This window comes from Balaenoptera acutorostrata, chromosome 11 (assembly GCF_949987535.1).
Source record: "Balaenoptera acutorostrata chromosome 11, mBalAcu1.1, whole genome shotgun sequence".
Taxonomy (NCBI): Eukaryota; Metazoa; Chordata; class Mammalia; order Artiodactyla; family Balaenopteridae; genus Balaenoptera; species Balaenoptera acutorostrata.
Window position 1 is genome coordinate 25,723,948 of NC_080074.1, and position 27,685 is coordinate 25,751,632.

Sequence of the window (27,685 nt, forward strand, 5' to 3'; positions counted from 1 at the left end):
AACCACTGTTGTATTAGTTAGGATTCTTTGACTGTAAGTGACAGCAACCCCAATGACTAGAAGTCAGAAAGGGAAAAGGAGGATTATATGAAGGATACAGGGTAGGGGGAGGTTACCAGAATCTGAGGACGGACAGAAGGGAACTGACACTAGGACAGCAGAGACATCAATACTCTTATCTCCCATTTCTGTCTCTCTGGTCTACATTGTATAGTCTGGCTACCCCAGCTTTACTGTTGCCAATAGTTCTTACCACATGGAGAGATCGTCTCAATTCCAAACTCCCGAAGGTGAGACTCTGACCTAGCTTTGGTCCACCCCTGGCCAAATAAACTCTTGCAAAGAGAAATAGTGTCTTAGAGCATAAATGTGGGTGGGGGCATATCATTGTTAAATACCCTCCAGAAGTGCTAATGTAGTATTTAAAAAAAAAAAGTCTTAAATAGGAGCAAACACCCTGGCCCTTCCTGTAATCCTGACTTCTCCCCTGTTCTCACTCTCCCAAATGGTTCTCTCCTTTTGGACATGTTTCTACACTGCAGTGTGCTTCTATTTCTCAGGCTCTGCTCTCACTTGTCTCCACGCCAGGAATATCAGAGGAGAGAGTTCAGCTCCAATCCCTGGTATATAATCACAGTTGAAGTGATTAGACTTTAGCAAATCCATGGACCCAGATGATTCTTTTGGAGGCTTCCCCCGCCCTATAAGTGTACCCCATACTCTAAGCTAATGTCATTTTTCAGTTACACTGATTAGTGATACTGAAAGTGAATTGGGGCAAGGGATGCTTGAGGGTGGTCTTGAAGGACGCTATGAAGGAGGAAGAAGGCGCTAAAGACAAATGTTTGTAGGGATTCACCTGGGGTCCACTCAGTAGAGTCTACACTTACTTCAGCTAATGAGCATATGTTGAATGTCTTTGTGCCAGGCTGGATATACACATAATTTCTGGGTGAACAAAAATAAGTAATTTCTACATAATGCTAAAGAAGTAAAGCAACCCAGAGAAGGGCCACTTAGCCCAGCTGAAGCGTTTAGGGAATGCTTCCTGGAGAAGAGAAGGCCTAAACTGAGTCTTAAGGAATAAGAAATATCTAGCCAAGCAAAGAAAGTTGGAAGTGTTTTCCATCTGGGTGAAGAAAGAATAACATAAGTAAAGGTATTGACTTATGGGTTTTTTGTGTCATGAATTTGGACAGAGCCAGTGGAAATAGCTTGTCTCTGCTCCACGGTGTCTAGGGCCGGAGCTGGGAATCCTCAAACAGCTGGGCATGACTCAAATTGCATGACTCAAATTGTATGATCAGGCGGCTTCTTCCCTCACATGTCTGATGTCTGGCCTGGGATTACTCAGAAACTGGGCTCAGCTGGGGCCAGCAACTGGAGTGCCCAAGTAGTTTGGGTTTTCTCATAGCACGGGGGATAGTTGGACTTCTTATTAATCTTCTTTATACATCTGCATTCATCACCAGAGAGTAAGCACCGTGAAGGTGGAGGATGTATCTTATTTCATTCCTGGCACCTAGCATAGTGCTTGGGACGTAACAGGCATTCAAGAATTATGTGTTGGATGAGGTAATGGAGGAGGACAGAAAGTTAAGGTTCTTCACATCTAAGGGCCTCAGTTTTCTGAGATGTAGTTGGTAAGGGCTTCCTCTGAGAATTAGAGGAGGTGGCTATTGAGAAGGTCCTTGAGGAGGGGGGTGACTGTTTGGGGAACTCTCTAAGGGGGAGGGGCATTAGGAGGCAGGGCCACCATCTACCCATCACAAGACTTTCTGTAGCAGAGCCTGCCTCTCTGGGTGAACACAGACGGAAGTTTATTGTGATAACCCCGGGGGTGGGGGACGGGTGGCGGTTTATTCAGAGTGTAGGAATAGGGTTAGGGTTATAAAGGAATTTCAAAGTGCTGAAGAAAGTGGTCCAGGTGAGTAACTAGGGGACCAGCTTCCAAGGAAAGTAAGGGAGAAAGCCAGTGGGAAGTGCAAAGAAGAAGGAACTGACCGGAAGCCAGGTTCAAAGGCAGAGATGACTGACGTAAGGGGAGAACGGGAAGGCGAGGAGGCTGTGGTCAGAAGGTGGGGTACTGGAATTTAAGATTTCTTATGTGGATGAAATTCAGGGGATGATGAATTCCAGAGTGCGGTCAGGATGTGGGTGGCTGAAGTGCAAGTTTTAATGAAGCACAAGGAGGGGCAGCTCTTTCTTTGTACACTTCCCCGGGGAAGGTTTCAGAGAAGGACGTTCTGGGTGTGGGTGTTTTCTATGATATCACAACTGTGTCTCTATTCCCAACAGGAGTCTGTTTTAGTGGAAACAGACTTTTCAGGATTTTTCCACTGGAATAATCCAATTTCTAGACACTGGCTTACTACTAAAATGCTGCCTAGTTAAAACAGTGCCAACATTTCCTTGATTCCCTTTTCATGCTCTTCAGAGTTCCTTAATACTAGTTAATGAATCGGGTGCAGGGAGCAGTAATCTGTGTTGAAGAAGCTTCCTTGGATTAGGGATATCCATTCAGGATACCACAATGAAAGAACATTTATAAAGCAATATAGGTATATATTAAAGTCCAAACAATAGTCATCACAAACACTTCCATAGCATTTCCATTGTACCAGGTGCTGCTCTAAGGGCTTTACATATACGAACTCACTTAATCCTCCCAAAAGCCCTTTGAAGTAGGTACTATTATCATCCCCATTTTGTAGGTGAAGAAACAGAGGCCCAGAGAAGTCAAGTAACTTGCCCAAATGTCACACAGCTGGGAAATGGCAGGACCAGGATTTGATCCCAGGTAGATACTGCAAACACTGCAGTGAGGAAATTAGCCCCTTTGCCTTTTGATGAGGAAACAGAGGCTAATCAATAACTTACTGCTCCAGGCTAATAAGCGGTGGAGCTGGAGTCCAAGCCACGGTGGCTGTCACCCAAATGGTGACCTTTAGTTGTGAAAATGACCTCTGGCCTTGCCCTCTCGCTTTGTGGAGGGACAGCTTCAGAAAACCTTCATAGTGGTAAGGGCAGAGTTGCTCAACACGTATTTGGGAATAAACAAATGCATGAAGATTGCCACACTCCCTGGTGTCACAGTTGGCCACCAATGTGAAGAGCATTTTACAGTTGAGTAATTCCAGATAAAGACAGGAACATGGTGTTTATAAGCTGCCCTTATTGGAGGAGAACGCAGACAGAAACCAGGGGAGGGAGGAATCAGGGCCCCTGCGGAGACAGGGCCAGCAGCAGGGTCGGCTGGCTCTAGGACCCGAGGGCGGGAGAACCCAGGCCTTGCTGGCAGCAGACCTGGACGGCAGGTGAAAAGGAGGCCTGCATCCCGCTCTCCTGCCCCTCGCTCAGCTGCAAAAATATCAAAGGGACACCGTGGGGCGCTCAATAAATATTTGTCCAATGCGTGAATGAGTAAAGGCAAGGGAGGGGGCGTGTTTTGAAAGCCCATCCCACTTCTCCCTATCAACCACACCTCGGTAGTCATTCCCGGATAAAACTCTCCCCTCCTGGTGACTGTCGCCAGCGGACGACCATGCCCAGGTATACAGTGCACGTGCGCGGAGAGTGGCTGGCGGTGCCCTGCCAGGATGCGCAGCTCACGGTGGGCTGGCTGGGCCGGGAGGCCGTACGGAGGTACATCAAGAACAAGCCAGACAATGGTGGCTTCGCCTCTGTGGACAATGTGAGCTTCCTCGTGCGCCGCTGCAAGGGCCTGGGCCTGCTGGACCACGAGGACCCGCTAGAGGTGGCCCTGGAGGACAACGAGTTCGTGGAAGTGGGTGAGTGGCCGGAGGGGAGGGGTGCGAATCACTCGGCCGGGCATTCCCGGGAGGGACGGTCCCTTGTCCTCCCCAGTTGGGGCGGGTTGGGGGGGGGACGGAGCCGGGATTCTCGCACACCCCTGCGAGGAAGGCAGGAGTCTTATCCACCTTTTACAACTGAGGCAGCCGGCTCGGAAAGGAGGAGACTTCTTACTAGTAGCAAAGACTAGATTTGAACTCAAGACCGCAGGGCTGAAGCCTTTTGCAGTTACTGAATCATTCTGAAAATCCCTTTGCCCTTCAAAAGAACCTCACCAGACTGGAGACCAGTAGCATAGATTTAAAACAAAATTAAATCTATTTTGTTTAACGAAACTATCAAATATTAAAACACATAGATTTAAATATTAAATATATTTAAAATATTAAATATTAAAACAATAGATTTAAAACAAAATAAAGCCGGTGATGGGGATGGAGGTGGGGTTGGATCTTGAACTTTCATTTAAACCCTTTCGTGAATGCCTGGCACCTACATCTCTGCCTTTTGCTCTCCTCCTTTGTAAATTTAAAAGCATGAGAAGTCGTTTTAAAGCAGCCATTTCTGTAGAATTTCGAAGGCAACTGAAGAGCCCTTTTCTTGGTTTACCAGTAACGCCAAAAGTGGCTCTCCACTGTGATCCCTAAGGGGTCTCTCTTGCACTCTTGTTTCAGTTATAGAAGGGGATGCCATGTCTTCCGACTTCATTCCATCGCAACCAGAAGGAGTTTACCTGTATCCTTTTCTGCAGGCTTGTTGGTCTGCTCTGGGGGCTACTGCTGCCAATGATGGGGCTGGGGCTTTTCCACACTACCCAGTATCTTCCTTTACCTGGCTACAGATACAGCAAATACCGGGAACCTGAAAAGGTAAGTTTCAAACCACTTCCTTTCTTTAAGAAAATTAAGTCGCCCCACCCCTCATTTAAGGAGGGAGAGGGCTAGCAAAATTTATGACCAAGCATCATTAAAGAGGACAGGGCTTTATCCAGCTCTGTGTAACAGGGAAAGGCATTATGCTTTTCCACTTCTAATTTTCCTTCCTCAACCTCCTCTTCAGCAAGCTGTCTTTGTAACTAGCACATTAGTGTTTGATAGTAGTGATAAAATCTCTGACGTGTCAGAGCTTAATTCTGCTTCAGGCTTCCCTACTCTTTTGTTTGAGCGACTAAGCTGTTTGCACTCATGGAGATTCCCTTCTTTTGTGCAGTACATTGCCTTAGATGGGGACAGCCTGACCACAGAGGATCTGGTCAGCTTGGGCAAGGGACACTACAAAATCAAGGTATGCTGGAGGGAGGGAGGGAAAGGACATCCTCTGAACTTTTTCGCGGCACGCGTAAATCTTTGACATGTTCAGCTCTGACCAGTGTTTTCCTAGCTCACCCCCACTGCTGAAAAGAAGGTGCAAAACTCCAGGGAAGTCATAGAAAGCATCGTGAAAGAAAAAACTGGTATCCTTTTCTCTTTGTATTACGCAGTTCTTTTTATAGGCTTAAAAAAATGCCGCCTGTGTCTAATTGTATAACGTCTGGTTTTTATTCTAGTTGTTTACGGCATTACTACAGGTTTTGGGAAATTTGCCAGAACTGTAATTCCTGTCAGTAAACTAGAGTAAGTTTGATTCCTCCCCACCAAACACACACACAGTCACATGCCAACTATTCTCATTTTGGAGATTTCTTTCAACAACAGAAATAATTAACATTTGCCCCAATTTACAAATAAGGAGGGTGAGGCTCGGATTAACTCACACATGAGTTGACATAGAAAACACAGGCTTGCTGGTTTCTTCCATTGCCCCATCATACCTATTCTGTCCCTCCAAAGATTTAACTATGTTCCCAGCTGAGGGAACATTTTCACGGTGAGGTATCTAAGAGGGTTTTTTTCTCTTTCTCTTCCAGGGAGCTCCAGGTCAACCTAGTACGTTCACATTCTTCAGGTAACTCACTCCAAACATTCAGGGCCTCCTAGATCTTGTTTGATTTGAATGAAGTGCAGTCGGTCCTCGGTATCTCCGGGTTCTGCATTCCCAGATTCAACCAGCCTGGGATGTTGGCTGAATCCACAGATTAGGAACCCACAGATGCTGAGGGCCGACTGTACTACATCACTTTATATAAGGAACTTGAACATCTGGGGATTTTGGTGTCTGCAGGGGGGTTGGGTTGGGGGCCCTGGAACCAATACCCGGATGACTGCGTAGCGCAGCGTCAGGCATCCTTTAACAGCGTCCAGAAGCTAGCGGATCCCAAGGAGTAGGTGCCAATTCTGCTGCCGGGGGGCGGAGAGGGGGGAAGCAGAAAGCATCAGACAAGACCACCTTTCAACTGAATCTCAGAAAAAGGAATGGGCCAGGTGAAAGGATGGGGTTGGGATGGGGGCGTGAATACCGTCGTGCCAAGAGGGTGATGCAGTCAGGGGACACGAAATTAAGGCTGGAACTCAGGGAGGAGTAGTTCGGGACAAGGTGAGATGGGAAAGTCTGTCAAGAATCCCATCAGACTGCAAGAGAGCTTGTGCTGAGGAGTCCGGACGCTATTCTAAGGGTATTGAGGAGGGCGGGGCGTTCACTGACGCTTCCAAGAAGGGGAAGTGAGAAGGCAAAACTGGATTCTCATATCTGTCTGGAAGATGAGACTTGAAGAAGCAAGACAATCAGGAGAGAAAGCAGTGCAACTATCTGAGCCAAGACGTGGAGAGAAATTTGAGATGGAGACGGCTGGGAGAAGGAAAAGATTTTGTTTTTCTTGGAGAAAACTTCAATTCTGTTTTGTAGGTGTTGGGAAACCACTAATCCCTGAGAGATGTCGGATGCTCTTGGCTTTAAGGGTCAATGTCTTGGCCAAAGGATACAGTGGCATTTCCCTGGAGACTCTCAAACAAGTTATCGAAGTATTTAATGGTAATGCAACAGATACCCAACTGACCCTCCGATGAGGCTGTGTGTGTACCACAGGTAGACTTGATTGACGGGGTGGTGAGAAATTGGTGAGAAGAGAAGACATAAACTAATGGAGATGAGTGGAAAACGAGCTTGGCAAGAAGGAGGTTAGCTAGATGGGGGTGCAAGGTAGGAGTGAGGCAGAGACTCTTACTCCTGTGGACTTTCACCCATTCTCTATCAGCCTTCACTTAGCATTTGGCATCTTTAAGACTAGAACAAGCCCCTTAAGTCTGGCCTTAAGTTCAGGGCTGGAGAGAACCTTGGATTCAGTGGTGTTTAAATGTGGTTAGAGAAGTTGCATCAAATCATCTGGGAAACATAACGATTCCTGGTTGTCCACCCCAAAGACCGATTCAGTAGTTCTGGTTGGTGCCTGGGAATCTGAAATCTTCATGCTCCCCAGGGGGTGGGATAGCCAGACGTGAATAACTGAAATTCAGTGTCTTACAAAGGTAGAAGAGAAATATGGAGATGAAAGGCTTGCTTGTGATCAGGAAGCTGTCTAGTGCCAAGATAGGAGGCAGCTCAACTCTTCGGAGCTTGCTTCTTGGGATAATTCTAGTGTGGAGATGAGATTTGACATGCGTGGGAGGCCATTGTCCCTTCCCACAAATAAGGATAAACATTCTAGGTCAGTGGAAACTTGGGGACTCTTTGGGGTGAAGGAGTGGGAGGAAAAGCAGGGCTGGGCTCACATAGAGCAAAACACATGCTAGATTTTCTGTGCTATAGGCACAAGTGACCTATAAATGTGATATGCCAATCAGTGAATAGCAATTGAATGAACAATATATAGTATACAAGGCTGTGCTGAACCAACCAGCAGTGATTCAACACCTATTTCTACTCCCACCCAGTCTGCCCGACTATAAGCCTAAAATCCCAGATAGTGCAACTTCAGCCGTGAATCCACCTGTGCTTTATGGGTGAGCCCAGGGTACCTCTGTGTCCTAGAGTTCTGAGAATTCCGCAGGGTGAACTATGACCTGGAAGCTGACCTGTGGATGGCACTGCTTTATCTTACTGACATTACGTAGCAGTTGGAAAAAAACTGCTATCAGTAGTCTGAGTTTACCTTGGAAATGTAGCCTCCTTTTTGAGTAACTTAATGGGTATTTCCTCCAAAACAGTACACATCCATGTATAAGTGCTGGTGAGGTGGCAGACTGGGTGACCAGGAATTGGGCAGAAGAGAAGAGAGCAAATTGACTATGACTTCACCTCCCCAGAGAACCCCTGTTAAAACCCTGGTGCACCTTATCTTTCTAGAACAATTTGTATTACTTTTTTTTAATGTATTTTTTTAAGTCTTTATTGAATTTGTTACAACATTGCTTCTGTTTTATGTTTTGGTTTTTTGGCGGCGAGGCATGGGGGATCTTAGTTCCCTGACCAGGGATCGAACCCGCACCCCCTGAATTGGAAGGTGAAGTCTTAACCACTGGACCGCCGGGGAAGTCCCTGTATTACTTTTCTAATGTAAACATTTACATGTTTTCAAACATTCTCCAATAGTTTTTAATGGCTACATACACCAATCAGTCCTATGAAAGTCTCTTAATTTCCTATTTGGATCATTTTAAACTTTATGTTCTTAGAAATAAGGCAGCAAAGAATAACAGCTAGCTCCTGATCACATCTTTAAGATACATTGCTAGAATTTCTAGAAATTTCTAGGTCAGATTAGAACATGCACAGTAACAGTAAACAAAGGGGCAGAGGACCAAGGAGAAGGAAGAAGTTAAGGGAAGAGGTAGTCATTATGGGGGTACGGGTTCCAGATCACCTTTCTTCCATGCAGTCTGACCTTAATTCTTTATGTACAGTGTTCTCCCACCCCCTTCACACAGCATATCCGAGCATGTCCTGGCTAAAACCTGTAACGCTTCCCGTTGTCCTTAGGATAAAGTCTAAACTTAAAGTGGCTTACAGAGAAAGCTTTGCTCCCAGGAGTGTCCTCCTTCCTTCCCTCCTTTCTTTCTCTCTTCCCTGCCTTTCTCTCTCTCTTTCTCCCCCTCTCCTTTTTCTTTCTATAGCAGTTCAGCCAGGTCCCTTAAGCATTAGTTGTGCTTGAGGAATTGTCTTTCCCTAAAGCGAGGATGGCCAGAATGAAGTGCTCTTGAAGTAACCTGTGCCTCCTTCTCTCCCAGCCTCCTGCCTGCCCTATGTTCCAGAGAAAGGAACTGTTGGTGCCAGTGGAGACCTTGCCCCACTCTCTCATCTTGCTCTTGGGCTAATTGGGGAAGGGAAGATGTGGTCTCCGAAGAGTGGCTGGGCTGACGCTAAATACGTAAGATTTTAATAACAGCTTCCACCTGCAGTAATTTCCCGAGGCTGGACACCAGGTGTCCTTGCATGCTTTCTAGCACTCCAGCCTTACAGCAGCCCAACAAGGGAACCACTGTTATCCCTATTCTATGGCTGTGACAACTGAAGCTTAGAAGTGTGGACAGAGTCAGGAGCTCAGCCGTAGCGCAGTACAGATGTCAAACTAGGCAAGGCTCTTAGCTTCCATATGCAACTGTCAGCCTTCTGGACTTGGTGATCACCTTGGTAAAAAGGTACAGCAGCCAGTGTTAATTGCGGGAATTTATTCTGCATCTAAAACATTTCCAGTGCCTATCCAGGAGGTCACATGTTGTTGCAGGTTTATTTACTTGCTGGTCTAATAGGTACAGAGCTGTGGATCATAGCACTGACTTATAACCTCTGGAAAGGAGGTTCCACTCCCTCCTTCCCCCCAAAGCTCTCATCTGGTGGCCAATCAGAAAGGCTTGTTTTTGATAAAGCTTTAACGTTTTCTTCATTCATCTCCAAATTCATCAGAGCAGCCCAAAGAATTGTTTGAAGTGTCGTCTCTGATCTCTTTCTGGGAGGTCCCCTAACAGTAACTGAAGGGGCAGAGGACCAAGGAGGAAGAAGTTAAGGGAACAGATAGTCCTTCGGGGGTTCGGGTTCCAGATCACCTTCCTTCTATGCAGACTGATCTTGATTATTTCTCTATGCACAGTGTTCCCACAACCAACTTCACACAGCAAATCCAAGCATGTCCTGGCCAAAACGTGTAATGCTTCTCACTGTCCTCAGGATGATGTCTAAAATTAAAGTGGCTTACAAGAGTCTTGCTTGTCATATCCACACCCCCCAGCCAAATCCTTCCCCACCAACACTGTACATCACAGAAGCGAGAGGTGGCCATGTCCATTCTTCTGTTCCTGCTTCTGATTAAGTCCTCTGAGAAACTTCCCTCTCTGCTCTTCTGGTTCTTTTCCCTACAGGCCCACCCCGTCAACTCCCTTTTGCCCCTCCTTTGTGCCCTCCCAGCATCTTATGTGATTATTTTCCACGGAACCTTACCCACTTCCTACCTCCTGTTACACTTAACATACTATGTCTGTGTTTGCCCTTGAGCTTGTCTGTCTCCATTTTTCCTACCCTCAGCCCCACTCCTGGGACAGAGTTAATCATGTGATAGATATCCTAATAAGCTTGTGAAATTGACAGAGTCAGTGGTCCTGCCTCTGTGTCTTCCTTCTTCCCTAGAGGGATCTTAACCTAGTGATTGCTTTCACTTCTTTTATTTCAGGGGAAGATCATTCTGCCCATTTCTCCTCAGGATTCTGTGTCCATCTCTTGGGCCCATAAGGCCCTCTTCACTGGTGCTCACACATTTGCCATACAAGTGAGAAGCCCTGCTCTGAGGTTCTGCTAGTGTTCAGACAAGTGGGACGAGGGTGGAGGACTTTTAGGTCAAGCCCTGGAGGCCAGGGAATGTGGACAGAGTTTGGAGCTCAGCCTTAGCGCACCTGCATCTGGATGTGCATCTGCTCAGGAAGCAGCAGTAAAAAAAAAAAAAGTGAATCACTAAAGTGGAAACTGAATGCAAAGGACCTAGAAACCAACATTCAGGGTTGATTTTGTAGACACTAGCCCCTGATGTAGGTACAAAAATTACTCGAAAGCTAAGTCTGCTTGCAGACTAAAGAACAGAACTAGAGAATAGACCAGCGAAGATAAACAGAACCAATTCACGTAGGTCTAATCTTTTATAAGACAGACCTTTGGGCTTAAAAAATCTTTTATTGGATTCCACATGAAATTAGAAATATGCTGGTATTTCATTTGATACCCATTTTTACCCTTTAAATCATTCTACAGGTCCTGGCAGCTCATGGATTGAAACCAATTGTTTTGAAGCCAAAAGAGGTAAGGAGACTCAAGGAAAACTTGTTCGTTTTAACAAATCTTTACTTAATAGCTATTTTCAGTCTTAATATCAGCCTCACTGGTTTCTTAAAATAAACATAGCTTCCATGTTTGCTTAAGTTGGGCACTGAAGAAAGGGCTCTGCCATAAGCACTGAAAAGACTCTTCAGGCCACAGATGCTTAGGGGTTCTCTTACAGAAGAACTTAAACTTCAAATCGGGATCTCTAAGGACCCCTAAGAGATGCTGTAAGCCAACATCCCTTGGGATGCTCTAAGCCAAGAGTTTTGGACCAGAAATTTTTCAAGGTGCCTTGTCTATAATGATGAGAAGTTGAAGAAGAAATGCAGCATAATTAAGAGCTAAAGATTTGATACGCCATCTACATTGGAGCACCACTGCTGCCTTAATGACGGGGATACTTAACAGCTATTCCATTTGCTAGATTTATACTAATGATTTCACTTCATCCGTGCATACTTAAATAAGCATTACTGCCCTGCACTTTAGAAACCATGGAGCGACATCATTCACCTGACAGGCTAACTTTTCTCTTATGAAAGCAAAAGATATGAAATCAACTTGCACATACACTTGTTACAACAAACAGCGTTAGGAAACTTCTCTCCCCTTCCACAAAGGGTCTGGCGCTCATCAACGGGACGCAGATGATCACCTCCCTGGGCTGTGAAGCTGTGGAGAGAGCCAGTGCCATTGCTCGGCAGGCTGACATAGTGGCGTCCTTGACCCTCGAGGTGTTGAAGGGCACCACCAAAGCCTTCGATACTGGTCAGCATGGCTCTTCTGTTGGTTTGCTATTCATTCAGGCAGAGCTCGGGTGCAGCGGGGGAGGGGAGGCTGGTCAAGGTGTTCAGACACGGGAGTGGTGGGGGTAGATGGTAGGGAAGAAGAAAATCCAAGTGCCTGTGCCTTCGTAGGACTGCTGCAGCTTCATCTAAGTTACGTCACACTTGACCCTTGAAACGACCATGTTTCACAGACAAATGCTGACCCAGAGGGTTAAGTGACCTGCCCCAGATCACCAGCTCTGACTCCCATCAAACTACATGTTGTCTTAAGAATTTATGGGCAGGATTTGAGAACTAGAGTAGGATTAGTGCTGATCCCCATTTGGAAATCGGGAGAGAAAAATTGTAGAAGTGGTAGCTTTTCTAGAAAGTAATGACTTGGAAAGACTCCCTACTCTTATAGGTAGTAGGACCAAAAAAAAACTGTCTAAAAAATGACTTAGCTAAATTAGGCCACTATTGAGCTCCCTTCCATTATGAGCCTAAACTTTTTTAGGGTAGGCCCAGTGTCTTGAGTTGAATTCCCAGAGATCTCAACACATAGTTTGCCCTCAGATATTTAAAGTAGAAAGAATAAAGTCCATAAGGAAAATCTTGCTTTTGGAGTTAACGTTTCTAATCCTGAGTGATGGTTAAGGACCCCTGGACTTTTTTTTTTTTTTTAAAGTCTACACTTTTTTTTTTTTTTTTTTTTTTTATGGCTGTGTTGGGTCCTCGTTTCTGTGCGAGGGCTTTCTCTAGTTGTGGCAAGCGGGGGCCACTCTTCATCGCGGTGCGCGGGCCTCTCACTATCGCGGCCTCTCTTGTTGCGGAGCACAGGCTCCAGACGCGCAGGCTCAGTAATTATGGCTCACAGGCCCAGCCGCTCCGCGGCATGTGGGATCTTCCCAGACCAGGGCTCGAACCCGTGTCCCCTGCATTGGCAGGCGGACTCTCAACCACTGCGCCACCAGGGAAGCCCACCCCTGGACTTTTGAGGGCTGTGTCAGTACAGTGGATGGTTCTGTGCCAGCGATGGTAGTTCATTCAATATAAGAATTGCTCAGACTTTTCCTCTTTCATCAATTCTAGACATTCACGCTGTTCGCCCTCATCGTGGGCAAGTTGAAGTCGCTTTTCGGTTTCGGTCCCTCTTGGACTCAGATCACCACCCATCTGAAATAGCAGGTCTGGGCGTGCCTATGTGAGTGAGCTTATTTGCTTTTGGAAATAATTGGAAAGAACTGCTAACATGCCCCCTGCCATCCCTGTATCTTTTCCACAGAAAGTCACAGGTTCTGTGATCGTGTTCAGGATGCTTACACCTTGCGCTGCTGTCCACAGGTAAACAAAAAAGCCAACAAGTTTCTATTCTTTCCCCCAGTTTGTCAGGGTGGGGAATAGAAAGAGAGGAAGGTGTCAGAAAGTCATGTAATGGTCAGTGGTAATCCAGATTTCTTTACTGCCTCTATTAAAAATGATGTATATGTAATATTTCCACTTTCCAATTATCGTAAAGTTTCTGTTCTATATAGTAAGCTGCTTGTTTCCCTTTGAATTACTTTGCTCAACCCCCGGGAAGAGAAGTCCGACGGACAGCTTGTTGTTTTGGTTTAGTGCCCTAACTTTAAAAAATTCTTAGTAATAGCATCATCCTAACCAGTTAATGGAGTTTTACTGGCTCTACCTGTTAGATAGAACTAGAACCAGCCTTCCAGGAACGTTCACGGGAAAATCTAACCACAATTCAAGGGCATATCCATGGTTAGATCTTATCTGCATTTAATAGGCAGACATAAACCATTATAAATGAATCTGTGAGTCGTAACTTTAAATATAAAATGCAGATGAACTGGGTTGGCATGAGGCAACCTATATTGCAGATGTTCCAACTCATTTGCAAATGGCAATTAGTTAAGTCACGGACTAACATGCATCTCAAGAGTGAAACAATGTTTCAGGTTGTACCAAGTTCCAATCTGTAGGGTACTAAAGAGTCCTCCCTAGCATAAATACCCTCTTTTCCTTGTTCTCAGCAAGTTCTGTGCTAGCTTAGCTCAACTGAAAATGTCTATGGGGAAGAATTGCCAAATTAGCACTACAGTAAGAATAAATCCCAGTTTAAATGTTCTTGCTATTCTAATAAGAATATCAGCCTATGTGACAGGGACCATTATCAGTGTCTTCCATGTATTAGCCCATTTGATCTTGTCTTTTAGATCCACGGTGTGGTGAACGACACAATAGCATTTGCGAAGAACATCATTACCACAGAAATTAACAGTGCAACAGATAATCCTGTATCTTTTGATGGTTTACTAAGCTGTGATTGTAGAATTCCAGCTGGTCATTTTAAGATCTAAATGATTGTTTTGTGTAGCCTCTCTGTTGCTCTGTTTCATAGACCAAGTACTTGGGCTCCGAGGTTAAATGCCTTGCTCTAGAGCTGAGCTGGTAAGTGGCAGAGGCAGATCTGTGAAACTAGTCTCAGGTTCGGAGTCTAACGTGCTGTGCTTCCAAAACTGACAGATGAAAGATTAAAGAGGGTATTTCCAACATTGGCTGCAGGGTTTCACGAAGACCTCTGCCCTAAAACCCACTGCTGAGGTTGTTGGTAGAAGGATGAAGATCTACATCACAAGTGTGATTGTAGAGACCCTGGGTAAGATGGCATTTATGTGAGCCTTCCTAGGGCTAGTGATACCATGGTGCACTAAACAGAGGCAACCTTTTAACACTTACCTAAGTATTGATCAAAGAGTTATGCTTTCCTCATCCTGAGTTTATTTCTGACATGGAGTTTACTCAAATCAGTGTTCCCATATTTGTACAAAGAAGAGTAACAATGCTTCCGTCTCTCAAGGATGGAGCCCTTCTTTTCCTTCACGGTGTGGGTATCTCAGCATCATCTTGTTTTTGCTATGGAAGGTTCTGTGATGGCTTAGTTCCCCCAGAAGTCGATGTGATCGGTCAGGAGGCACACAGGCAAAGTCTTCACAGAGACAATACTGCCTTTGAAGACCTTCCAACCCCTTAGGAATCTATTTCTCCTACCCCACATCTGCCTCAGTTCTTAACATTGGAGAATGTAGCCCTAAAAGCCTTGCACAGCCCAGGCTAGCAGAGAGCAGCTGTATAAGGTTTCTCACTAGACCTTTTCAATGTGGCTTCTCTGACAAGCTTACTTCAGGATGTGCGTTTTATGTCCTCTCAGGTTGTTTTACAGTTAAGTCAGACCCAAGCTAAATACCCCTCAACTCACTAACCCTCCTCAACACCATCCACCCCCAAATGGAGAAGCGGTTTTCATGAACTCTATGCATTCTTCTCTCATCTCTTATTTCTTGCACTGTAGAGCAGAGGTATCCATTCTACACTTACATAATTTAGACTTGAAAGGGTATCTTATGGAGTAATAAAAAGCAAAACAAATAAACAAAAATACCATTAAATTACTGGCCAAGGGAGGGAGGATCATTCCCTGCTAAATTCTTCCCCCACCATTTGCCTCAGCAAAAATTTCAGCCGAAAGTCCTTTACTTTCTCAGTGAAAGATTCTTAATTGTTGATGAATTTCCAGTTGGCTAATATTTGGGAGTCCTCCAGCAATACTGGTGTTACCCGAAAGAATATTTTTCTCAATCTTCTGTTGCATATATAGACCATCTATTACATAGTTGCTGGATATTATAGGAGTTAACTTCTAATTGCTATAACTTAGTAGCCAACAAACAAATTTGGAACAACTAGAGAACGATAGATGTTGTTTAAGTTGTAAATTGGTGCAGAGATCACTTGCTATAAGGATTCAGAGAATGGAGAGAAGACCAAGGCCTGTCGTTGGGGGCGGGTCCATGGAAAAGGGCAGGAGCTAGGCCTAAGAGGCTCACAGTTATATGCACAGAAAAGGGTAATTCCAAACTTGTTAAGTAACACATGCACCTCTACGTCTTTGGAAGTCAGAACCTTTCCTACACAGAGTGAGTTCCTAGTTAATAGGTTGTGAATAGTCTTTAGTCCAGTAGGTGAAAATTAGCTCTTTGGAAAGTCTTTTGCTGCCTTTGTCAGGGTTCCTGTTGACTTAAGTAAAATACATGATGGAGTGGAATGATCCCTGAGAGTATTAATGTTCGGTGAGTCCAAAGTTGCCACTGACTTAAGTGGGTTTGCAATGACCTCTTGGCCGCCATTTGCTGTGAACACTGGCACAGGATTAGTGAGTAGAAGGTTTGAAAGTTTTCCCAGAATTGATTGTTCCAACAATTTGGTGGTTGCTCATCAGCAAAATCTTCCATTCAGCAGGTTGTTCGATGGAGCACAAGCTCGCAGTGCCCATTGAAGAAACAGAATTTGCTTTTAAACTGGTGTCCTGATCTCTGTTCTTAGTTTCAGGTTATAAACTTTTTGAGGGCAAGTACTGACCACCAGATTAGTAATGTTATGGTGCTTGAGGATCTCTCATCCCAAGAGAAAACATCATTTCATGCTTCATGTTTCTTTGACCCCCCAATTGGGTGGACACAATCATCTTTAAGGTTTTTGTTTTGTTTTGTTTACCTTTGTACCCCTTCATGTCAACACCTGCCTGTGGAAAGACTCTCCTTCTCTCCACCCTACCTTTGTACAAGGGCTACCACCTCAATGTTAGAAATGAGCAATTGGGGAAAGTGTTATATTTGAAGTGATCACCAAGTGTTATGTGAAAGCCTTAACCTATTTTGAAAGATGGTCTTTGCCAGCAGGGGAGAGACTGTTTCTGGAGGAAACTTCCATGGTGAATATCCAGCCAAAGTAAGCTTTTCAGAATTGCTCCTGACCCTGAAAGCATATTCTAATATAGGCCAACTGAATTGAGACACTCTTTCAGGCCCTGGACTATTTGGCCATTGGCGTCCATGAACTTGCTGCAATTAGTGAAAGAAGAATTGAAAGGCTCTGCAACCCCTCCCTCAGTGAGCTGCCTGCCTTCCTGGTGGCTGAAGGTGGTCTGAACTCTGGATTCATGATAGCCCACTGCACGGCTGCAGCCCTGGGTAAGGACACTGCACTTGGCCCAGAATGCAAGCCTATCCACCTAAAGGCCTTTCCGTTTTACCTAAAAGTGTCACATTTTGTCTTTGAGATCTAACGTTTTCACCACCTCCATGTGCATCCTCAATACAAATGCAACAGGTTTAGAGAAAAAAATATAAAACCTAGGCAACATTATACTGAAACATAATAACACACTAATGAGGTTGTAAATAAGGAGGTTTCCACGATTTCTCTGTAGGAAGCAATGCGACATCACATGGGAACTTCATCTTTGTAGTTTTTTCACTAATCTCAATTTGAAGGTTATCAAAAGGAAAAAGGAAAAAGATGTTTATAGCTACTGGCGAAACTTGAACTGATCCAGATGATTAAAGTTTGGATACATTCCGTAAGACATACCAACCACTAAAAACATAAGGATGTGATTACAACATGCAAAAATGCTTATAAGAAGCAAGATGCCCTCTATGAAAATTGAGCTTTAATATAGCAGATTTCTGACTCGAGACTGTAAGGGACAGAGAAGTAACATCGGAATAGAGCCTGGCACAAAGGAAGTGCATAGGGCTTCACTTATATTTACTCAATCGTCAAACAATACCAAGAGGCAGGTACTATTATTTCCTCCATTTCAAAGATGAATACTTGAAGATCCAAGAAGTTAAGTGACCTACTCAATATTGCACAGCTAGTAAGAAGTAAAGCAGAATTCAGACCCAGGCATTTTGGCTTGCAAATATGTGCTCTCACTTCAATTAATGAGGATCTCTTTTTAATCAATACTTAATCCTAAAATATGGTTGCCAAATTTAACAAATAGAAATGCAGGCTGCCCAGTTAAATTTGAATTATTCAGCATATTATCTGGTACTAAAAAATTATTTGTTTTTTTAATCTGAAATTCTAATTTAACTGGGCATCTGGTATTTTTTCTGGCAAACGTACCCAAGAGGCAAGATAGCATAGTGGTTCATAAGAGCATAGACTCTGGGTCCGAATCCCAGCTCTGCCCATTTACCAGAAGCATGATATGGAGCAAGTCTCTTAATCCTGTTGACCCTCAGTTTACTCCTGTGTAAAATGGTGGTGATAAATTTACCCAACGGGGCTGTTTTGAGGATTAAATTAAATGAATGCGTGGAATGCCTTAGAACTGTGCCTGGAGTGTCATGAGCACTAAATTAATATTAGTTGTTGTTACTATTACTACTCACCCCTTCCTCAGTTAAGTCTCACACTAAGACTCAACACAGCCAACAAAGAGCCACTGAGTTCATTTTCTGTCCAGTATTTTCTATTTACTCACTTACCTCCTTACTAAAATATCCCTCTAAGGGGCAGCAACTTCTCACATTAACATGGGGGGTGGTAATTGATTTTCAGAGAAGCGTTATGAATTTGGGAAGCCTCGTTTGAATGTGTTTAGCTGCCCTAGCTGTCATCTGAAGTTGCTCAGCTTGCTTTCATTGTAATAAAAATGGTGGTTTTCTTTTTTTGGCCACTTGTAAGTTACGTTTCTGAACAAGCCCCACCAAACCAGGTGATCCACATAGCAGGTTCAGGGGCCCAGGACTCGCGGTGCTGAAACCTGAAAGTTCTGGGCAAACCAGGATGAGTGGATCACCATAGTTTATAGTATATTATCTCAGGATCCCCTATAGCGTAGAGAAGAACTGCAGCTTCACTCAGAGCTGCTCTCAAAGTTCAAAAAAAGAGGGGAAAAAACTCTTTGCATTTGACCTTTCCCAGCTTCTGAAGCTGGGGAGAAGGAACTCTGTAATCTAGGTTCTTGCTACTTAAGGTGTGGTCCTCTGGCCAAAAATACAGCCATCACTGGCAATTTGTTAGAACAGCAGAATATCAGGCCCCATCTAAAACTCAACATTTGCACTTTTAACAAGAGCCAGTGATTCACTTGCACGATAAAGTTTGAGAGACAGCAACCTAGGTCAACTCTAGACTTCCCCCCACCTCCCCAAGACATCCCCGCAGTCATCAAGCCTTTGCTTAAACCCAGTACATCCACTTACGTCATCATTGAACAGTCTCAACTGTAAATCTTCTCTTGCTGAAGATCTGTGGGTCCAGCCTCAATCCCCAAACGCCACGCCTGAATTCTGATCCCGCCTCCTCTGGTGACATAACCAGATTGTCCTCCAATACCTGGAAATGACCATCACCTTTTTTACTCTGAGTCTCCCTGTCATGATAAATGCTTCTAGTGTTTTCAACTTGGCTTTGTAATATGAGGGTTCCCATCCCGGTCTTATCTCAGAACTCACTAGAGTTTTAGAGTCCTTCTCACTTTGGGGAAAAAAAAACCAAAACCCAACCTTCTTCCTTTTCCCAAAGTAACTTTGGACCATCTGGTGCTTTGATAACGACCAAGAGCTCCTGGAGAGGGTATCCCACACTGAGGAGCACTTTGGGAAGCCATGTGTCATTTTGGCAATTTTTCTATTGGGAACATACGTAAGTACGTCCCTAACTTAACTTCTCTGGCCTCTTGCAGTTTCTGAGAACAAGGCTCTATGCCACCCCTCGTCCGTGGACTCTCTCTCCACCAGTGCTGCCACGGAGGACCATGTCTCCATGGGAGGATGGGCAGCAAGGAAAGCCCTCAGGGTCATTGAGCACGTGGAGCAAGGTAACCCCGGCCAGGCCGGGATGCAGGCCTCCCTGATAAACCAGACGCCAGTGGTCCTCAGAGGGGGATCCCCACTGGCAGTATCAGCATCGCCTGGGAACTCAGGGCCTGTCCCAGACCTGCTGAATCAGAGACCCTAGGAAAGACAGCAGAACAAGCTGGGTTTAGCAAGCCCTCCAGGTGGTTCTGATGCTCGGTGAAGATTAAGAACCACACCTGCTGGCTAAGCCAGTTCATCAGCTGGCTTTTTTTTTTATATATGAAAATTTTAAAGCATATTCAGAAGTGGAGAGATTAGTACCAGGAACCTTCATATGCCTCACTCTAATTCAACAGTTAACACATCTGCTTCATTTTTTTTTTCTTTTTTTTTTACTTTTCCCCAATTATTTTCAAGCAAATCCCTGTTGTGTTTTCTTCCGGCATACTTTCTCTCTCAAATACAAACACTTTCTTATCCACCATGATGCCATTATCACATCCAACAAAAATCAACAATAAGTCTTGGTATCATCGAGTACATATTCAAATTTTCCCAAATTATCTCAACTACAACAGTCCCCTCTCCCTTTTTTTTTAATTCATGCCACTGACTAGTTAAAAAACCACGTCAGTTTTCTGACAGGGACTGACATTCTGGATTTACCTGTGAGCTTCCTCGTGGTGGTACTTTTGTTCTCTGTCCCATCACTTGTGTGTTGCAGTTGGTCCTAAAGACTTGATGAGATTTAGATCCAGCCTTTTCAGCAAAGAGAGTTCATAGGTGGAGCTGTGTTGAGTCAACCTCTTCCAGCCTTCTTAATCACTGCTTGCTTGGTTTCTTAAAGAGAAACTGCCTTCCTTTAGGCATTGTTCTCAAAATTCCTAAATTTTTGCAACTGTATTGGAAGCAATTGGCTGACAAAAGAATACCACTATTTTAAGATAAATGTGAGAGAGTTGAGTATTCTTTTTTTGGTAACAGCTCTGTTGATATATAATTCATATACCATACAATTCACCCATCTAAATTGTACAATTCAGTGAGTTTTAGTAGAGTTGTGAATATACTCAGAGTTGTGAGTCAACACCACAGTCAACTCTAGAACATGTTTATCATCCCAGAAAGAAACCGTGTACCCTTTACTATCACTCCCTTCTCCTCCCTATCCGGCCTGGTTCGGGTGGAAAGGCATGTATCACTGAGCACAGTGGATTAAATGGTGAATGAGGTATTCTCTGCCCTCTTGGAAATCAGAGTCTACCTAAAGAGGAAGACATTGAACAACAACTTGGCAACTCTTTGTAGCACTTAACAAAATTCTGACTAAAGAATTGAGTTATAGGAGGCTATAACTGAACCTGACCTAGTCTGAAGGGATGAGAAAAGGCATTTCCAAAGGAGTGTTTAAGATTAAGACCTGAAACGAATAGGGCCAGCTAACTGGAAAGAGGAGAGCAGTATTTAATAAGGAAAGGGGATGTGTGTGCACAAAATAAATTGTTCTGGGATGCGTCGTAATGATGTACAGATGCCCACACTCAGGAAAGAACTGGGATGGATGATGAAGGACAGTTCTCTACGTGGAGGCAGCTGACGGCTGCAGGAGGTCAGGTGAGAAGAACACCAGGAACAGAGAGGCGGCTGCACTCAGGGGAAAAGAAGACCTGAAATGTTACCAGCCCACTGGAGGAAGGAGGGAAAACTTTTCAAAGGGAGCAGCTTAAAAAACCCAGTGTGGGGACTTCCCTGGAAGTCCAGGGGTTAAGACTGTGCGCTTCCACTGCAGGGGGCGTGGGTTCATCCCCCTGGCTGGGGAGCTAAGATCCTCATGCCCCGCTGAGGTCCAAAAAAGATCTGGAGTGAGAGGGAGTCTGAAGCCCAAGCACAGACATCAGTCAAGGCCAGGGGATGGTGGGGAGGTGGGAAGGAAGGGGATGTAAGGTCAGGAGAAGCAGTCTTTTCTTAGTGAAAGGGACACAGGTATACATTAGCCTCAGATGTTGATAAAATGAATAGTGTCAGTTTTGAAAACTTTAAGAACGTCCTTGCAATATATCTAAGTAGAACTATTGCTTATTTGCTCAGGATCGTTTTAGTTCATGTGACTCATACTCTGTTAAGGTGAAGAAAATATTCATGGGAAACTAGAAGGTGTTTCCATGATTCTTAGGATATTTTAAGTGTATTTAAATTTTTGGAAGGGAAGGGTGAAGGTGGTTATTAGGCCACTGAATATCAGCTTATTTCAAAATAAATGAGAATCGTATTTTTAAAAATCCAGGTAAATCAAGATACACTGAACCCTTTGCATCTGTATCAGTGAAGTGTGTGGTTTTTAAATCCCATCTGATGGCATCAGGGAGAACTTATGGTTGTGAATAGCAACAAAGAGCAGTTAACAGAATGCTGAGAGATGGTTACTCAAGGTTTTCCTGACATGTTTCACGTTTATCTTGCAAACCCACCTAAGAAGCTGTCTGTTATATGCACTAGCAAAATCTGCCATTTTCCTACTCACATTTCTCCAACCAAGAGGCCAGGTTTGTGTCATGTGGGTGAGGGGCAAATCAGGAAGATTAGCCAGTTCTGATCTTGAGCTCCAGCTCTATGAAATAAGTATAAGCATTTATTTAATAAGATGCTTTACTTCTCAAAGTTTCCAGTTCCTTACGTGTAAAGTGAGGGGACTGGACTAGAAAATGTGAAGTTTCTTCCAGGTCCTAATGGATTCTGTAACTTCATCCTCTCCCATCGTGACCTGTCTGTACTCACCAGAGTTTGGAATGTGCTTTATAAATTTTAAGACAAGAAGTCAAATGTTTTTAATACTCCATTTTGGTTAACCACTTAAGTGGCCTGAACAAGAGACCACTTAAGTGGCCTCTAAGCTTCTAAATTATCTTCTTGGCAAATAACAGAACCCAAAGTGGTTTAATTTTGAATTATATTTCTATAAAAAATTCTTCATTAGACTGTATCAAATGCAGAGAAATTTAGATTTCAATATTCAGAGTGGATCTCAAGGTATGGTACATTCCTCAAGTGTTCATAGCTAGGAAAAGACAATGTAAAGATTGTTTTATTAAGAAACTTAAAGTTGGCAAGATGCCAACGGCTAGAATTTCAGTTTTAGTGGATTTGGGAGCCTTTAAGTTTGAAGGTTTGAAACAGACATTGGAGAATTAGTTCCAGGGCAACCAAAGACTCATCTGCTCATTCACTGGCTCCTTCAATCCTTTGATGAAAGTCTATCTGCCAGGTATTTCAGGCTATAGGGAACAGCAAGACTGAAAACAAATTAAAATTTACACAAAGGTGGAAATAGGAAACAGGTCATCCATCTTGATCAGCTGAGGGGAGAAGGGGAAAGCTGATTTACCTGGATAGTCCTCCCCTTCTCACCATTAAAGATGCAGCCAAGAGGTTAGAAAAGCACATTTAAGATGGTAACCAAATACCAAGGGATCTTCATTCTACCCATAGACTGGGAGAACCAACCATCTGTTAGTTGGCTGGCGATGGCCGTCAGCTTGCATGGGATTTATATCCCTCAAGCATGAAGTCAGACTCTAATCAGCCATCCCCTCGTCCTTCCTTGTTTCAGTGCTGGCCATCGAGCTTCTTGCAGCCTGCCAAGGGATAGAGTTTCTACGCCCTTTGAAAACTACCACTCCACTGGAGAAGGTCTATGACCTGGTGCGCTCAGTTGTAAGGTAAAGTCAAACAGATTCCTGGAAAGTGACACTGTTTTAGAACTTTGAACCCTGGCAGCATTTAACGTTGGCTCATGGTTTGATGTGCTGTCTCTGCAGGCCCTGGATAAAAGATCGCTTCATGGCCCCGGACATCGAGGCAGCGCACAGACTGCTCATAGAGCAGAAGGTAAATTGGCTACTTGGCTTAGTTCTTAGTTTGGGGTCATTGTGGGAAAGCAAAGTGGGAGTGGAGAGTGGAGAAACATTCATATTCTTTTGCTTCCTGGCTGTTCCTTGGACGTGAACCAAAAGGTACTCATGCAACTTTCAAGGTCACTAAGAAACTATTCAATACACTCTTAAGTGTCCCATGTTGCACCCAAACATGGACTATCTGAGGATTAGAAGCTGGGATGAATTTTAAATGGAATTTGGGGACAAGTATTTGTGGGGAGAAAATGAGATGAAAGGTTCATGGATTCCTCCCCATCAAGAAGGTTCTCTCTTATTAAAGATACATTCTCTTTCTGTAATGCTATCACCACCACCACCACCTGTTTCAGTGACTGCATAGACCTGAAGAGAAAACAAATTTCCCGAGTTTTTATTCAAAGGGATCTGGATGTGTCTAGTGCACAGGTGTGTCCTGCCCCATCACACTGGGTGAGATACTGGGTCTCTTTATTGCTTCTTCCCTCTGGCTACATTGACTGCAGACGCATCTGATAGGGACAGATGCCTAGAATGCGGACTCGTTTTTAAAACATAGTTTTAAAGTTCTTTAAGCCTTTAAGCCTTTAAGCCTTTAATTTGTAGGTATCATGTTCCCTAGAATTGCTTGATTTTCCCCTGGAACCACTGCGCTGCTCTTGGGGAACAATTTTTTTCCTTTGACCTTCACCCCTGTCATTTCTAAGTGTTCCCTGTACCCTTTGAGGGGAATTCCCTTGCTTGCTGCCAACTTTGGTGCTACAAGAATTCCCTTGCTTGCTGCCAACCTTGGTGCTACAAGAGAGGTGTGTAAGAGCTCAGCCTTTTTTTAAATTGAAATATGATTGACATATATCATTATATTAGTCTGCAATATAATGATTTGACATTTGTATATATTGCAAAATGGTCACCACAGCAACTTTCAAATATACAGTGCAGTATTATTAACTATAGTCACCAAGCTGTATATGACATCTCCAGAATTTGTTTACATTATAAGTGGAATTTTGTACCTTCTGACCCCCTCCACCCACTCCCCCCAACCCCCGCCTCTGGCAACCACCAATCTGTTCTCTGCATCTATGAACTCTTTTTTTTTTTTTAGATTCCACGTATAAGTGAGATCGTATGATATTTGTCTTTCTCTGTCTGATTTATTTCACTTAACATGATGCCCTCAAGATCCATCCGTGTTGTTACAAATGGCAAGAGCTCCTTCTTTTTTTATGGCTGAATAAAATTCCAGTGTGTGTGTGTGTGTGTGTGTGTGTGTGTGTATCTCACAATTTCTGTATCATTCATCCATTGATGGACACTTAGGTTTCTTCCGTGCCTTGGCTATTGTAAACAGTGCAGTGAACCTGGGGGTGCAGATATCTTTTCAAGGAGGTTAGCTTTTGAAAGAATACATTTTCTAAGGTAATACAAAAGAATAGGAAATGCTCCTTCCCCGTCAGCGGCAACCAGATAAAAAGCAGCTATAATATAAACCAAAAGCCGGACTTTAGTTTGAGAAGATGTTATGCTTGAAAGGGAATAGGTTGGTGGGTGGAGGTAAACACTAAACAAGGCTCTGAAACAGTGCTTCTCCAACTGTAAAGTGCACGTGAATTTCTAGAGGATCTTGATTAAAATGCAGGTTGGGATTCAGTAGGTCTGCAGAGGGGCTGACATTCTGACTTGTCCCAAGCGATGCTGATGCTGCTGGTCCGGGGCCACGTTCTGAGTAGCGGGTCCAGAGAACAGAGGGCATGTGGCATGGAAAGAGAGCAAAGAGGAAATCCACTGCCTCTTATCATTTAAGGCTCGCCTTAGAAAACACACAGTCCCATCCTTGAGCGGCTTTCCTTAATTCCATCCACACTGAATTCTCTAGGTTTCGTTTGTTTCCTGGCTTGTTTTGCTTTAGAAGAGTAAGCAGCTGAAAACCTTCACAGTAACTTTAGAAACATTTTGGACTTTGTATTTTAAAAGCTGTTAAAGCAACCAAAGACTCATTGACAGATCATGTGTCAAATGGCTTATAATAAAAGCAAGCAAACAGCTGCTGTGTTATCTAGTCAGGTTGAGATAATGTTTTGACTTCACATGAAGTTGATGTTTAATGGCATGTGAAAACAATGTTGTCAACGCTTTGACTTTGTTTTGTTCTTGCATTTCAGGTTTGGGAAGTAGCTGCACCATACATCGAAAAATACAGAATGGAGCATATTCCAGAATCAAGACCTGTTTCTCCAACAGCATTTTCATTGGAATTTCTGCACAAGAAATCGACCAAACTCCCAGAGTCTGAGGATCTTTAATGCATTTTGTCACGAATTAGCAGATCAGATGGTACTTAGTTTAACAGCAAACAGTGTTATGCTGAAGGAGAGACCTGAGAACTTTCTCAGGTGGATCAATCATTATATAGTTCAGTTCTAATACCTGCTCTGGTTAGTCTGGTGACAGTATTACATTTACTAAATCTAGCACTGGTTACAGATGCAGCTGGTGTTTCCAGATTATAGTTTTCTTGTTTCTTAACGAAATCTATAGGCCACTCACTCTTAAGGGTGAGAAGACTAACCACAACTGCATGGACCTTTGACTCAATATTAGATGCACTCAAATCTTGAGACAGATTGACGGGATTGTTTTCCAAAAACATTAGACTTTTGTGAATCTTTTTTTTTTTTTGGTTTTGGGTTTGTTTGGTTTTTGTTGTTTTTTTTTTTGCTTTGTCAAACTCTCCACTAGTTAACTCTGGCTGATTGTACTGTGCCATGCTATGATGAATGTTCCTTAATATGTCTCTGTAAACAACGCTTTTTAAGTCATAATTAGTTCTTAAGCTGCTTTTTCTTTTATTCATTGAATCATAGTAAAGAATAGCCAATAGGTCAACAAGAGATTCTGTGTAAAGGAGTTAAGGAATGAATATAAAGGTTGCTATGGGAGTGGTTCTCAATGAATTGTGCATTTCATATTTATCAAATGTCACTACACATATCAAAAAAAGGATTCAGATGCTTAAGCTGCAGTAGGAGGTTAGTGTTACTGCTGCTTTACCATGTGTTAGTCTCTATTCACATTCCTGTAATAACCCAGCTTAAGAAGCCTCCTCATTTCACAGGTAAGGAATCTGATGTTCAGAGTAAACCAACCCCCTCTCTATAATGGTAATCATTAAAACAAGGCCCCGTTGACAAAGGTCAGATGCACCCTAGGATGTTACCCAATCTGTTCCCTCCCCTCCTCCAAAAGAAGATAAAGAACCTCCTGGAAAGGCTTAAGTGTAATTGTCCCGATGAAGGATGGGTCACATGACTTCTTGGCTTCCCAAAGCTGTGACTTTGCACCTTTCTGTGCAAACATGAGCAAGGCGCTTTCCAAGTGCAGGAATGTGAAACCATGGCTCTAACAACTGCAGCTTGTCAAGGAAAGGACAGGCACCCTTGCCAGCTCGCCTACCTGATTACAGCCTTTTCACAGTAGAGTCTTCTCTTAGGTTGCAGCCTGTCCACAGGAAAGGTGGAGACAGGAGTGCAAACCAAAATTCAGTGAAGCAAAATGTGCTGAGGAACCTGTTTGCCGAAAGGTGATTCTTGATGCTGTTCTTTGCTGAAATGTAAACACACAAATGAAGTTTATTCATTCTTATCCACGAGCTGCAGTGGAGCCAGTAAACCCAGTGGTTTGATGGCTGTTCGTCACTGGTATGGGGCGGGCTGGTTTCCCACAGGCCCGCGCGGTCCTCCGGGGCCCTCTGTCACTGAGTTTTCTATACAGCTCTGTACTGTGCCATCAAGGGAGTTTCAAGGTAAATGTGGAATAAACTAAGTCTCAATTGTCTTACGTCATTGCTGTATTCTTAGATTTTTATAACAAAGTTTAACACCTTGTCAGGGAAAGGTTATTCTAACTGCAGTTAATTACATTTCTGAAAGATTTCGTCAGTGAACGTTCACACGGCACAAAGTGTCTTTAGAAAATGTGATTGATTCGGTATACATTCTCTCTCTTCCCCACTGAGGAGCCCAGAAGAGCTGGAGGCATCACGATTTCTGCCCCAGTGAGCTCACCTGGGCTTCTTCACCTGTTCTCTCGGGGCAGCCACAGAGCAAACCCCAAAGCGCAAGGGATTTTCAAGCTTCTTTTGTGCCACATTTGCTAATGTCCTGTTGGCCAAAGCAAGTCACGCATCAAGCCCAAGTCAGTTTGGGAGAGTAACACACAAGGGCGTGGGCGTGTGGTTTGAGGGCTGTAGCTGTCACAGTCTGCCGCATACATGAAATTCCACACACAACCTGAAAACTTCCCAGGAAGCTACTTTTCATTACTACTTTAAACTCGTGTCTCCTTTCTGAATCTGGTC

The 27,685-nt window shown here is 43.8% G+C and overlaps 2 protein-coding genes across 2 annotated transcripts in view; one reads left to right on the top strand and one right to left on the bottom strand.

Moving 5' to 3' along the window:
- Positions 1-3,428: 3,428 nt before the first annotated feature.
- On the top strand, positions 3,429-26,278 carry HAL (histidine ammonia-lyase). Its single transcript, XM_007165863.2, has 20 exons — positions 3,429-3,791; positions 4,488-4,548; positions 4,655-4,682; positions 5,023-5,097; positions 5,194-5,266; positions 5,360-5,426; positions 5,720-5,757; positions 6,595-6,720; positions 8,913-9,052; positions 10,921-10,968; positions 11,610-11,757; positions 12,849-12,944; positions 13,042-13,100; positions 13,976-14,056; positions 16,482-16,547; positions 16,624-16,789; positions 19,303-19,437; positions 23,025-23,133; positions 23,233-23,302; positions 25,491-26,278. The coding sequence occupies exons 1-20, from the start codon at positions 3,545-3,547 to the stop codon at positions 25,629-25,631; spliced, it is 1,974 nt and encodes a 657-aa protein (XP_007165925.1). The 5' UTR covers positions 3,429-3,544; the 3' UTR covers positions 25,632-26,278.
- The window catches only part of AMDHD1 (amidohydrolase domain containing 1), a 31,594-nt gene continuing 29,892 nt past the window's right edge, over positions 25,984-27,685 (bottom strand). Inside the window, exon 9 of the mRNA XM_007165862.3 lies at positions 25,984-26,931. Within this exon, the coding sequence (XP_007165924.1) occupies positions 26,868-26,931 (64 nt within the window). The 3' untranslated portion in view covers positions 25,984-26,867. The remainder of the gene's footprint in view (positions 26,932-27,685) is intronic.

What these genes read in the sequence shown, in the direction of transcription:
- HAL (XM_007165863.2), top strand. Translation starts at nt 3,545, where the DNA reads ATGCCCAGGTATACAGTGCACGTGCGCGGAGAGTGGCTGGCGGTGCCC. An exon ending in CTGCACGGCTGCAGCCCTGG is followed by an intron (nt 16,790 to 19,302) that starts GTAAGGACACTG and finishes GGCCTCTTGCAG; the next exon opens with TTTCTGAGAACAAGGCTCTA. An exon ending in GACTGCTCATAGAGCAGAAG is followed by an intron (nt 23,303 to 25,490) that starts GTAAATTGGCTA and finishes CTTGCATTTCAG; the next exon opens with GTTTGGGAAGTAGCTGCACC.